Source organism: Somniosus microcephalus, chromosome 14 (assembly GCF_052327205.1).
Source record: "Somniosus microcephalus isolate GS21.2 chromosome 14, FLI_Smic_1.0, whole genome shotgun sequence".
Lineage (NCBI taxonomy): Eukaryota > Metazoa > Chordata > Chondrichthyes > Squaliformes > Somniosidae > Somniosus > Somniosus microcephalus.
In genome coordinates this window covers 33,987,675-34,000,931 of record NC_141000.1, presented here as the reverse complement: position 1 = coordinate 34,000,931, position 13,257 = coordinate 33,987,675, and the positions used below count along the sequence as shown (strand labels likewise).

The 13,257-nt window shown below is 43.0% G+C and overlaps 1 protein-coding gene across 3 annotated transcripts in view; it reads right to left on the bottom strand.

The window, feature by feature from the left end:
* rubcnl (rubicon like autophagy enhancer) overlaps positions 1–13,257 on the bottom strand; it is a 117,266-nt gene that overhangs the window by 39,154 nt on the left and 64,855 nt on the right. For 2 of the 3 annotated variants that reach the window (XM_086006482.1, XM_086006480.1), the window contains exons 4-7: positions 9,472–9,951; positions 8,065–8,162; positions 5,131–5,329; positions 707–838 (exon numbers count right to left, since the gene is read on the bottom strand). In XM_086006482.1, the coding sequence (XP_085862608.1) occupies positions 707–838; positions 5,131–5,329; positions 8,065–8,162; positions 9,472–9,951 (909 nt within the window). The remainder of the gene's footprint in view (positions 1–706; positions 839–5,130; positions 5,330–8,064; positions 8,163–9,471; positions 9,952–13,257) is intronic. The other variant, XM_086006481.1, reaches the window with a different exon arrangement.

Sequence of the window (13,257 nt, the reverse complement as noted above, 5' to 3'; positions counted from 1 at the left end):
GCGCACGACTTACGCTGAACGAAAAAACTTTAGGTTTTTAGAGGTTTTCGGAAGTTCGGATAAAGGATAGTCTACCTGTACTTGCATCACAAACATTCCAGAGATCACAAAAAGATAAATCTAGTGCAGACAAATTTGTCAAAACAGATCTTTAGACGATGCTGGCAAATTGCTATTACTCAACAGTTATGGACAAATAAAAGGTGGCTGACTGGCAAGGTCATGTTTAAGCCACTTTTACACTAGTGGTCAGCTAACTGCAGGCTCGGGTATCCTTCCATAGAATAATCAGTACCAGAGTCCAGACCTAAAGCATTGTAGATCCAATATGGTTAGTTTCAGAATCCTGGCCTGGTTCACATTATGCAGTGTAGCCGATGGGAGACCCACAAGTCTGCAGTTAGCTACACGTTTATAGTGTAAACGCTTTTATGCTGTAGGCATGCAAAGCTGGTCCCATCTATTTGTTCTACGTGTGTTTTTATATTAAAAAAGTCCAAACTGCTTCCAGAGACCAGCTCCACGGTGAAACAGAGTAGTTGAAAGTGCAGCTCACACAAGTCACTTCTAAAACAGGATGCTAAGATAATGTGAATGCAGCTCTTCATGCCCACTCCCACAAAATAATTTGGTAACTATCCCTCTTTCCCCATTTTGCTAATTGAGGTAAAGGATTTATAGCCTAGTTCTATTCTGACACCTGTACCTATTATCACAAAATCATCATAATCATCATCGTCAGCAGCACCAACAGCAGCATTATCACCATTTTGTTTGTCTTCACACAGGGACTTGGAGCCAGCATCAGAAGAATCATCCAACTGGGTAACAGAACCACCTGTGAAATAGAAAACACAGGCAATAGAACCCAACCAATAACATACCATTTCCAAGTTTACAAGATTATTTTACTTCAGGAACAAGCGCTCACCAATGTTCTGCTGTCAGGAAGGTTGGAGAATTTACAGAAACTGATTGGTCGTTTTCAATCTGTAATACCCTTTCAGCTAATCTTAATTCATCCATACAAATCTCCCATTGCAGTATTAATTATTTTTCTTAATGTACCCATGGTTTTCAACTTCACCACTCTGCCTGAAGTCCATTCCAGGAATTGATCACTCACTGCATGAAGATCTTCTTGATATCAGTCCTAAAGTTGCCCTTTACTAGTTTGAAGGCATATCCTACTCAGTTTATTTAAAAAGTAATATTCTGATTGACTTTTCAGAGAGAGAGACCAAGTAGGGATAAAAAGACTGGTGAGGAACATCAAAAAAAGACAGACAATCATTTCAACTATACAGGTGGTGGGAAAGGGGCGGTGGGGGAAAGAGAAAAAAAAAGGGGAAAACCAAAAAAAAAGGGCAAGGAGGAAACAGGATCGCAGACAAGACAGGGAGATGGGGAGAATGCAGTTAACATGTCGGTATAGACACAAATAGCTAGAGACAAGGAATAGGCAGATGAGGCAAACTTAGTGAGTGCTAGAAGCATTAGAAATAAGATGCCAGACCTGGCACCTGTTGCGACATACATAGAAGATAGGAGCAGGAGTAGGCCATTCGGCCCCTCGAGCCTGCTCCACCATTCAATGAGATCATGGCTGATCATCCAAATTCAGTACCCTGTTCCTGCCTTCTCCCCATATCCCTTGATCCCTTTAGCCTCAAGAAATATATCCAACTCTTTCTTGAATATATTTAATGAACTGGCCTCCACTGCCTTCTGTGGTAGAGAATTCCACAGGTTCACCACTCTCGGTGAAGAAATTCCTCCTCATCTCAGTCCTAAATGGCTTACCCCTTATCCTTAGACTGTGACCCCTAGTTCTAGACTCCCCGGCCATCAGGAACATCCTTCCTGCATCTAGTCTGTCCAGGCCTGACAGAATTTTATAGATTTCGATGAGATCCCCTCTCAATCTTCTAAACTGCAGTGAGTACAAGCCCAATTGACCCAATCTCTCCTCGTACATCATCCCTGCCATCCCAGGTATTAGCCTGGTGAATCTTTGCTGCAATCCTTCCATGGCAAGAACATCCTTCCTCAGATAAGGCGACCAAAACTGCACACAATACTCAAGGTGCGGTCTCACCAAGGCCCTGTACAACTGCAGCAAGACATCCTTGTTCCTGTACTCGAACCCTCTTGCTACGAAGACCAACATACCATTTGCCTTCTTAACCGCCTGCTGCACCTGCACACTTACCTTCAGCGACTGGTGCACAAGAACACCCAGGTCTCTTTGCACTTCCCCTTCTCCCAATCTATTGCCATTCAAATAATAATCTGCCTTCCTGTTTTTGCCACCAAAGTGGATAACCTCACATTTATCCACATTATAGTGCATTTGCCATGTTTCTGCCCAATCACCCAACCTGTCCAAATCATACTGGAGTTTCACAACATCCTCCTCACAGCATACCCTCCCACCCAGCTTTGTCTCATCTGCAAATTTGGAGATACTACATCCAATTCCCTCGTCCAGATCATTAATATATATTGTGAACAGCTGGGGTCCTAGGACTGATCCTTGCAGTACCCCACTAGTCACTGCCTGCCACTTGGAAAACGACCCGTGTATTCCAACTCTGCTTTCTATCTGTCAACCAGTTCTCTATCCAAGTCAATACCTTACCCCCAATCCCATGTGCCTTAATTTTGCATGCTAATCTCTTATGCGGGACCTTATCGAAAGCCTTCTGAAAGTCCAAATACACCACATCCACTGGTTCTCCCTTATCTATTTTACCAGTTACATCCTCAAAAAATTCCAGTAGATTAGTCAAGCACGATTTACCTTTTGTAAATGCATGTTGACTTTGTCCGATCCGGTCACTGCTTTCCAAGTGCTCTGCTATTACATCTTTTATAATAGACTCTAGCATTTTCCCCACTACCGATGTCAGGCTTACTGGTCTATAATTCCCCGCTTTTTCTCTACCACCTTTTTTGAATAGTGGGGTAACATTAGCTACCCTCCAATCCATGGGTACTGTTCCAGAGTCTATCGAGTTCTGGAAGATGACCAGCAATGCATCTACTATCTCCAGGGCCACTTCCTTAAGTACCCTAGGATGTAGATTATCAGGCCCTGGGGATTTATCAGCCTTCAATCCCGTCAACTTCCCCAACACCATTTCCCTACAAATACTGATTTCTTTCAGTTCCTCCCCCTCATTAGTCCCTATGTTCCCCAACATCTCTGGGAGGTTATTTGTCAGAGTCATATAGTTATACGGCACAGAAAAAGAGGCCCTTCGGCCCATCATGTCCACGCCGACCATCAAGCCCTGTCTATTCTAATCCCATTTTCCAGCACTTGGTCCGTAGCCTTGTATGCTGTGGCGTTTAAAGTGCTCATCTAAATGCTTCTTGAACGTTGTGAGGGTTCCTGCCTCTACCACCCTTTCAGGCAGTGAGTGCCAGATTCCAACCACCCTCTGGGTGAAAAAGTTTTTCCTCAAATCCCCTCACCTTGAAACTATGCCCCCTGGTTATTGACCCCTCTACTAAGGGAAAAGTTCCTTTCGATCTACCCTATCTATGCCCCTCATAATTTTTTACCCTCAATCAGGTCCCCCCTCAGCCTTCTCTGCTCTAAGGAAAACAACCCCAGCCTGTCCAGCCTCTCTTCATAGCTGAAGCACTCCAGCCCAGGTAACATCCTGTGTCCTTCTGGCACCTGTTGCGACATGAGGGAATCTCAGGAGCATGGTTAACCATGGGGATGGAAAATAATAAAACATTCAGGAGTATAGTGTGTTTAGATAAAGTGTAGACAACAAGTTAGTTAGTGGAGCCCTGTAGATCAGGGAACACTGGGAGTTTAGAAAAAGTTGATCCAGTGGGAGGTAGTAAGCTACAATATGAACTATTCAGAGTAGACAAAATACTAAAAAAAGTCAAAGCTATCACAAGGGTGGGGGAAAGGGAGCTGTAGATCACATAGGAAAGTGAATATTTTTATCAATGATAAAAAGGGGGGGGGGGGGTGGGGGGAGGGAAAGACTTCACAGCAACCCAATATAAACTGGGAATACCCAAGATGATTAGTTGGAGTTGGTTGATGTAATGCATGATAGCATCTTGATCAAGTAATTCAAGGAAGCCACAAGAAGCAATGCTCATCTTCATCTGGTCTTTCATAAATGAAAGAAGAAACACAAGTTGTAGCAACCCTGGGGATAGTTTAACATGATCTGGGAGCCAGAAATATTTAAGACCAGGATCCAGGTACATAATTTTAAAGGGCTAAATTCAATAAGTGAGGGAACACCTAAAGGAAATAGATTGAGAGGCTGTTCAACACCACTTCAGTGGAAGGAAAATAAAACCCTCAAAAAAGAGTGACCATGCAGGAGTGACAACCCAAGTGGACTGTAGTAAGTCCCAAAAGGCTTCTGACAAAGTTACACATTAAAGGATATTAATTAAACTCAATGCTGTGGGGATTCAGAATAAACCCTGGGAATGGATAATAAGCTAGTTCATGGAGGGGGTGTGGGTGCGCAGGGAGAGAGAAAAATGGTTAAAAAAAAGAGCGAGCCTTGTACAAGACCATAGTCAGGACTCGGTCACCATGTCCAGTTTAGTTCTCCTCAATGTCACCAGTCATGTGAGAAGGGTGCAGCAGAGGACCACTCGATAACTTTCAAACTGGAAACTAATCAAGATAGGCCAAGAGCTGGGACTTGACACTTTATAAACAGATCATAGCTTTTGCTGAGAGATTGTCCAGCAAAAGATGGCTAAATAAATTCATAGTATTCACCACCTTACAGAAAAAGAACCCACTTCTATAGGTACAAGAGACCTTCAAATGTTTGCTTAATTTGCTCTACCAGAGGTCCCAAAACCTATTCTGCAAGGGAGGTGCTATGATTTGAAATGCACCAGTCAGGGCTCCCAAGATTAGTTGATTTTGCTCTGACTTGGTCATTGCACTCTACAACCAAGTTGTGTTTGGTTTCTTTATCCTATGCCTTATAAATTTGTGTGACACTTATATTGTAGAAACAAAAGCGGCAAATTTGTAGAAATCTTAGACAGAGCTTAACAAGAGCCAACCGTTTTTATTCTAATGAAGTTCACGAAGCAATGACCACAAGGCAGCTCGATACTTACATTCATAACCACTGTCCACAGAGTTCACGGAATCAGAATGTGCCTCCTTCTTAATACAAGTGCTCAGATCATCTGCTGGGGTCTGGATAATGGTTAGGCTACAATCTTCTCCTAGCTCTGCTTGTTCATACACAATGCTGCATTTCACATTCTCTAATGCAGCAATTACCATATCTGCAACAACAAGGTGTGTGTTCTCCTGTAAACAGAAAGTGACTTCTTTATTGAAGTTGAGAGGCCAAGCCTAAATGATAAATGTAATCAGGTGAGCCCTTCATACTCGCTCCCCCCACCAACCACCCCCCCCCCCCTCTCTCTCAAAAACCAAATGCTACAGTAACTGGAAAGCTAGTGCTGGGGGGGAATGGAGAATTTTTCATTTCAGGGACCCAGTGTCAGCATGAACTACTCAAATGACCAGGTGCAGCATGGTTAGAAATGCTACTTTGCTGCACTCCAACAATGTGCCCAAACTTAGAGCCAATCCCAAGTCACCTTTCTACCCTTTACTTGACTCCATATGAAATTGCTGATACTTGTGACTGTTACAGCAAAAGTCAGGGGATGATAGAAGATTGAATTATCCCATTAAAATGTGAAAGAGGGGTCTGTTCTCACATCACAAGAGGAAGACCAGCACCAGCACTCGGGGGCTTTCCTACAAAAGCAGGAAGCAAATGGTCACATTTAAATGTGGCAATGGTGACTGGGATTGACACACCACATCAGCCTGGAAGAGCAGAAGGAGGAGCCAGTATCAAACTACAGGACACTGAACTATAAAAAAGTGTTCAAGGGTAGGTTTATCCCCGCATTACCAAAACAATAAAATCCAGCAGTCTGCAGACACTGAATGCAATAGATTGATATGTTCCGAGATGCTTCCCAAGTTCATATATGAAAAAGATGGTGTCCTTTTTCATATACAAAAATTAACACTTCAGTTACTATTTTAGCAAACTCTTAAACAATGTGTCATTTATAGTCTTATTAAAAAAAGTCAAGTGTTTAACTGCTGCACCCACAACCTCTATCAGTAATAGACAGAAGGGCAAGTTGAAAGCCCCACCCTGAGCAGATGTTATGCCACCCTGTATAACTTCTCCCCTGCCAAGAACCTGGATCAATTCAAGTCACATCCCCACCTCTGCTTTTTTGGACACAGATCCTGGGGACTACTAGAGCCATGTTGGCCTTGCCATTCCTCCCACCAACCCCACTGCCCCTTGCCTACTCAGCCTGGTCTAAAAAAGACAGGGTCCTGCAGGCTTGCCCGTCATTTTTAGCAGAAGAAAAAAATACATCTCACGTGATTCAACTCAACACTCACTACAAAAGTGCCTACGGGAATCTGAGCAAGTGGCACAAGGGTAGTGCATGGAACTGGGGAAACTCATCATGTGCAAGCCTTTAATCTGCTGGTACAACCCCCCCCCTTCCCAGGTGAAGGGGCCTCAGGTTCAGATGGCAGAAACTCCAATTTCCCACATCAACATTTCCAGAGACTGCCCAAAACCATCAACAATCTAATGAACCCCCTGAACATTACACCCATGCAAGTGCTAGTTCTTCAACTGGAGCCATCTTCTCTCTTCACATTTCTATTCCCTTTCAAATACAATCCATTGAATTTTACATCCCAGAAACAGGCCATCTGGCCCAACAGGTCTATGCCAGTGTTAATGCTCCACACGAGCCTCTTCAGGTATTACTTCAGCTCACCCGGTCAGCATATCCTTCTATTCCTTTCTCTCTCATGTACTTATCTAGCTTCCCCTTAAATGCATCTATGCTAGTCGCCTCAACTACTCCATGTGGTAGCAAGTTCCACATTCTCACCACGGAGTAAAAAAGTTTCTACTGAATTCCTTAGTGACTATCTTGTATGTCTCCTAGTTCTGGACTCCAAGTGGAAACATCTTTTCTACATTAAAATTATGAAGGGGTTTGATGGGGATAAAGTCCTCTATCAGGTCACCTCTCAGTCTTCTCTTTTCTAGAAGAACAAACTCTAGCTTGTTCAGTCTTTCACCAATCCTGTGCTTTAGTTTCTGCTTCAATCGCCATTTTTCCTCCCATGTTCTAGTAACCCTTTTTGAAATAATTTGACTTCTCTCTTTGCTCCTTTAGTGGTAATCCTGTATCTAAACCACTTGCTACCGATTTACCATTTCAAAACTTTCAGAATTTTGAAAACCTCTATTAGATACCCCTTATAATCTTCTGTTCCAGTGAAAAAACACTTTTTTAGTTTGAGCCTTTCCTAACTTTAACCTCTTCTACCTAGTATAATTCTAGTGAATCTTCAATGTCCCCTTTTCTTAACTAATATCTTTCCTATAATGGGGTGTTTGGAACTGCATGCAATACTCAAACTAGCACAATCAATGTCTTCAAATTAAAAATCACTTGTTTGCTTTTATATTGAATGCCCCGATTATGCAAAACCCATTTGCATTTGACTTTTTCTATCCACCTTTAAAGATCGATGTATCTGTACCCATAGATCACTTGTTAATGGTAACCCATCGGTGTTCTTCTACAATCATCACAGGTCACCATCCCTCATCAGCATTTATAAAATGAGGAACACTCAGCACAGATTCCAGTGTTGCGGAAATGCAGAATTCACATATTACACATCTACTAGTACCACAACCTGCAATTTAACAAACCAATAAATTGTGAACTCTACTGTTTTCAAATAAAAACATTTTATATACGGTCATATTACTTGTATTCCTTTCACAACACAACAGTTGGGTATGAACCTTTGAGTGGTATATTCTGGCACAGAAATCCCAGATAAAACCGGCCCAATTTCACCAAAGAGGAAGGTTTGAAAGGTACAAGGCGGTGGCTAATTTAAAAAAGGGAAGATAAACCTTATGAAAGTGGAACTAAATGAAGCCACAGTTTTGTGGAATGTCTTACCCTTTCCTGAGCTCTGCTTGCGTTGAAACTGGGATTGGAGAGATAACTCGTATATACAATATTTTCTGGTCTGTTATTCAAGCAATACTGTGCTTTCCCTGAAAAGACAATAACATTTTTATATTAAAATGCAAAATGGGGGTGGGGAAAACTTTAAAAAAATGTACACCAAAAAAAATTAATTGCAACTAAATTGCACCAATTCACAATTCCATATGACATCCCAACATAATTCAGTTTATAAGGCCCATGGTGCTGACAGTTAGTAAATTCATAGCCCCTATGCACAAACTACCAGTTTTCCCTGTCGCCCATGTCCAAATGCTGATCAGAGTGTGAAAGGCCTCGGTACTCACCCTCTTTTCATCACTTGCAATAGTTGGGATTTAAAACCTGGGGCAGAGCTCAAAGTAGGTACAATTCTTCCACTCCACTACAGCTCCCTCCCAAAAGTGGTTTTGTCTTAGGTTACCTGCAGGCCGAGGAAAGATGGCTCATGGGAGCCGAGACAGCTGGCTTAATAAAAATACATTTTTAAAAAAAAGTCTTGCAAAATGTAGGCAGTCTACTTGCTGCTCCCCTGGTATCAGGATGACCCAGCTGTAGGAGACCAGTGGCATCAGGTGGATGAAAGCCAACTTTTAACATTTGAGCACTAGTTATTACTGTTCTAGCATAAAGGGGCTGCAAAGGAGACAGCAAAACCAATGCAAATTGCTGTTCAACCCAATGAAGTGGTGAGCTGGTCCCAGTAGCCTGGAGTTCTTAACTATTTAAAATCTGGTGTATTTATTACTACATTAACCTGTTCAACCTTTTGTAAATAAGGTCATTGCTGTAAACAGCACTTTATTAAAGAAAGAGAATTAACACTTACAATCCTCAACATATCCAAGAAATTTGGTTGCCGATTGAATGTCACAAGGAGGTCTAGTGGGCATTTGAAGTCCCTGCCACATTGTTAACTCGAAAGAATAGACCCAGTGTACTATGGGGGAAGCTTCAGTGCATTTTGGAAAATGTGTTATATTGGAGGCCATATTATAAAGGGAAGCAATAAAAGGAATAACCTACAAATCAAGAATATCACACAACACAAACCTCATTGCAATGCTGCTATAGAACAAGAAAATGCAGTAAGTCACTGGAAAATTAAACTCTGCACATGATTTTTTACATACAGGCCATTTGGCCCAACTCATTTATGCCACTGTTCATACACCACATGTGCCTCTTCCCACCCTGTCCTTCTATTCCTTTCTTCTGTGTGCATCAAGAATAAGTGGTCTCCCATTTCACTGCAATGAGTTTCATTAGCTTGATCATGTTTTCCTGTGATTTGGTGCAGTCCTCCTCATCATTAACTATAACCCCCAATTTGGTATCATTCACGCTCACATCTTTTACCTGAATGGATATTTGAATCAGACTGTGAGCATTGATAATATGACTCATTGCTCTTAGACACCATAGGTGGAACCCCATCAGTGAAGTTCCTGCACCTGGCAGCTGTAGACTGTACAGAGAGGAAGAGTTTATTGAAGGTGTTGGATATAATGTGACTTGAGGACTGCTCAGGTGATAGAGTCAATGATGAACTGCTGCTGCATGAACCATCTTTGGCTGTGGTCATCGGAATCCTAACACCTTGCTGTTCATCATTATCTCCGCTGTGACTCCCCCAAATCTTCTTTGGATCTCCACCTTGAAATATAGTCAATGAAGAAAGCCTTGTATTAGCTGTACAGTCCTCTGCAGAAGGTGGTTGGAAGCCATCAAATGTTTCCAACACAGAGATCAGGATCTCTTTGATGGCTTCTGGACTGTTTGAGTGCCGTCCTGAACTCACTGCAGTCTGGCCCATCACTGCTGGCCTGGAATATTCATCTAGCACAAAAAAGAGACAAAGTTCAGCTGAATTCTGCTGGTGGTTTAAGTGACTAGATATTAAAAATAATGAGGAACGGTACAATAACAAACCATTGTTTAATCGCTGTGGGAGTTCCATAATACAGGGGTCAACGTTAGAGGAGATCTGGTCTCCAGCAGTATGTTAAAGGCTGGAGGTTTGGGATTAGCATCCAGCGACAGGGGATACCAATCCTGCAGACGCTCACCAAGTAGGAGTCTATTGCTGACAGGCGCACCCCCAACCCACGTCCCCAGTCAAGGAGCTCTGCTCAACTTAAAATACAGGCCCCCATGTTGGTGTGTGGTACAGTCATGAGGAAGATCAACAGATTTTTCATTTGAAATATCAAGTATTTTTTTAAATAAGTGCTAGAATATAAATCTATTTCCATATTGTTCTACTAGGCATCTCTGTCACCTCCAGCCCCTCAATCTTCATTTCCCCACCCCTGCCCCAGCTTTCTGACTAACTCCCTCATCATTACATTGCCACTTCAGTCAACCTCTTCAACAATTGCCTTGTTTTGAGTTTGGACACCCTCATCTGCACTGGATGCTTCAGTTCCCCAGCCACACTACAACTCCCATTCCCTCTACTACATCAAATCTCCTACCCCCACCTTCCTTACATCAAATCCAGGGATGGCAGGTTGTAATGGGTCTGATCATCCAGTACCGCATCTGGCTTTACCAGCTCAAGCAATATTGCTTCTCATCTCAGCCAATCTTCTCATTACTCCAGGGTCATCTAGGAAGGCAATGACAACCCCACCCTCCTCCTTTCTGGCTGCTGGTTCCAGGTGAACTGAATAGCACTCAACCTCACTGTTCTGCTTCACCTCAGGCTCAGTTTCAATTCCACATCCCGCCCATTAACAAGACTGCCTATGTCCATACCTAATATCAGTTGCCTTTGTCCCTACCGCACACTCATGCCATTACTTACATGCTCAACTTCTCCAAATCTCCCACCGAGCTTCAGTCTACTCACTCAAGACTTCACTGCCCACATCCCATCCTCACCCATCACCTCAATACTTACTATCCTCCACTGGCTCCCTGCTCATTCACTTCCAAATCCTCATCCATATTTACAAATTCCTCCATGACCTTACAAAAAGGTACAACTGCAACAACTCCTGGGTTGGTACCCTCAGTTATTCAGAGTTGGAACTACTGTGCATCTTCAGTCCCTCCACTCTACCACTGATCTCCTACACCATGCCAAACTTCTCTCCATCTTTAAATGCCTCCCCAAAGCCTACCTCTTTCATCATGGTTTTGGTTATCTCCCAAACTCCTGCTCCATGTTGCCATTTGGGGATATTTTGCCAGTTACACATTAGTACAGGAAGCACTTGCACAATAGGCAACTACATTCTGGCACAGTACTGGGGAAGAGGGAGCTGTTCCATTGGGAAAGACCTCACTTAAACCTTGCTGGGACCAGTGTCCTGGCATATCGAATAATAGGGCAGTAGATAGGGCTTTAAACTAATAAGAGGTGAGGGTGGGTTCAGGTAAGGGTAAATTTATGAATCTAAAAAAAGAGATAAGTCAAAGCTGTAGAGCAGAGCAGCAATTTGGGTAAAAATCATGCAGCGTGTGTCAGGAAGGGACAGAAAGTTTAACAACAGGCATTAGCGACTAAGGCCACATCAGGTGAAAAATAGTAAAATGTTATTAAAAAGGCATTATATGAATTTGAATGCACGAAGCATTTGTAACAAGATAGATGAATTAATGGCACAAATATAAATGGGCTTTATTTAATAGCTATTACTGAGACGTGGTTTCACAGTGACCAAGTTTGGGAACTAAATACTCCAGGGTATTTGACTTTTAGAAAAAAAAAAGATAGGCAAAATGGAAAAGGAAGGGAGGTAACCCTGATAATGCAGGAAGAAATAAAGACAGCAGTCAGAAAGAATCTTAGCCCAGAAAAATCAGCATGTAGAATCATTATGGGTGGAGCCAAGAAATAACATGGGGCAGAAGACAGTAGTTTACAGGCCCCCCAACAGTAAATCAGCAAATTAGAGCAGCATGCAACAAGGATAATGCAATAATCATGGGGGACTTTAATCTTCATAGACTGGAAAAACAAATTGGCAAAAGTAGCTTGGAGGACAAGTTCATGGAATACATTTGAGACAGTTTTTTTTAAGTTTAAAAAAAAATAAACAACAGTACATCAAAAACCAACTAGGGAACAGGCTATTTTAGATCTAGTACAATTAGCAATCTTATAATAAAGGATCACAAATGTCCTTTAGGAAAGAAAATCTGCCATCCTTACCTGGTCTGGCCTACATGTGACTCCAGACCCACAGCAATGTGGCTGACTCTTAACTGCCCTCTGAAATGGCCGAGCATGTCATTCAGTTGTAAAAAACCACCATGATAAACAACAAGAATAAAACCGGACAGATCACCCGGCATCGACCTCCGCACCAGCTAGACACGACAACGGCACACCCAGTCCAGTCGACCCTGAAAAGTCCTCCTCACCAACATCTGGGGACTTGTGCCAAAATTGGGAGAGCTGTCCCACAGACAAGTCAAGCAACAGCCTGACAGTTATACCAACAGAATCATACCTTTCAGCCAATGTCCCAAACACCTCCATCACTATCCCTCTATGTCCTGTCCCACCGGCAGGACAGACCCACCAGGGGTGGCGGCACAGTGGCATGCAATCGAGAAAGAGGGGCCCTGGAAGTCCTCAACATTGACTCCAGACCCCATGAAATCTCATGGCTTTAGGTCAAGTGTGGTCAAGGTAACCGCCTGCTGACTACCACCCTCCCTCAGCTGCTGAATCAGTACTCCTCCTTGTTGAACACCACTTGGAAGAAGCACTGAGAGTAGCAAGGGCACAGAATGTACTCTGGGTGAGGGACTTCAATGTCCATCACCAAGAGTGGCTCAGTAGCACCACTACTGACTGAGTTGGCAGAGTCCTGAAGGAGATAGTCTGGGCCTGCGACATGTGGAGAGAAGCCAACATGAGGGAAAAACCTACTTGACCTCGTCCTCACCAATCTACCGGTCGCAGATGCATCTGCCCATGATAGCATTAGTAGCAGTGACCACCGCAGTCATTGTGGAGATGAAGTCCCAACTTCACACTGAGGACACCCTCCATCGTGTTGTGTGGCACTACCACTGTGCTAAATGGGATAGATTCAGAACAGATCTAGCAGCTCAAAACTGGGCATCCATGGGGCACTGTGGGCCATCAGCAGAATTGTATTCCACCACAATCTGTAACCTCATGGC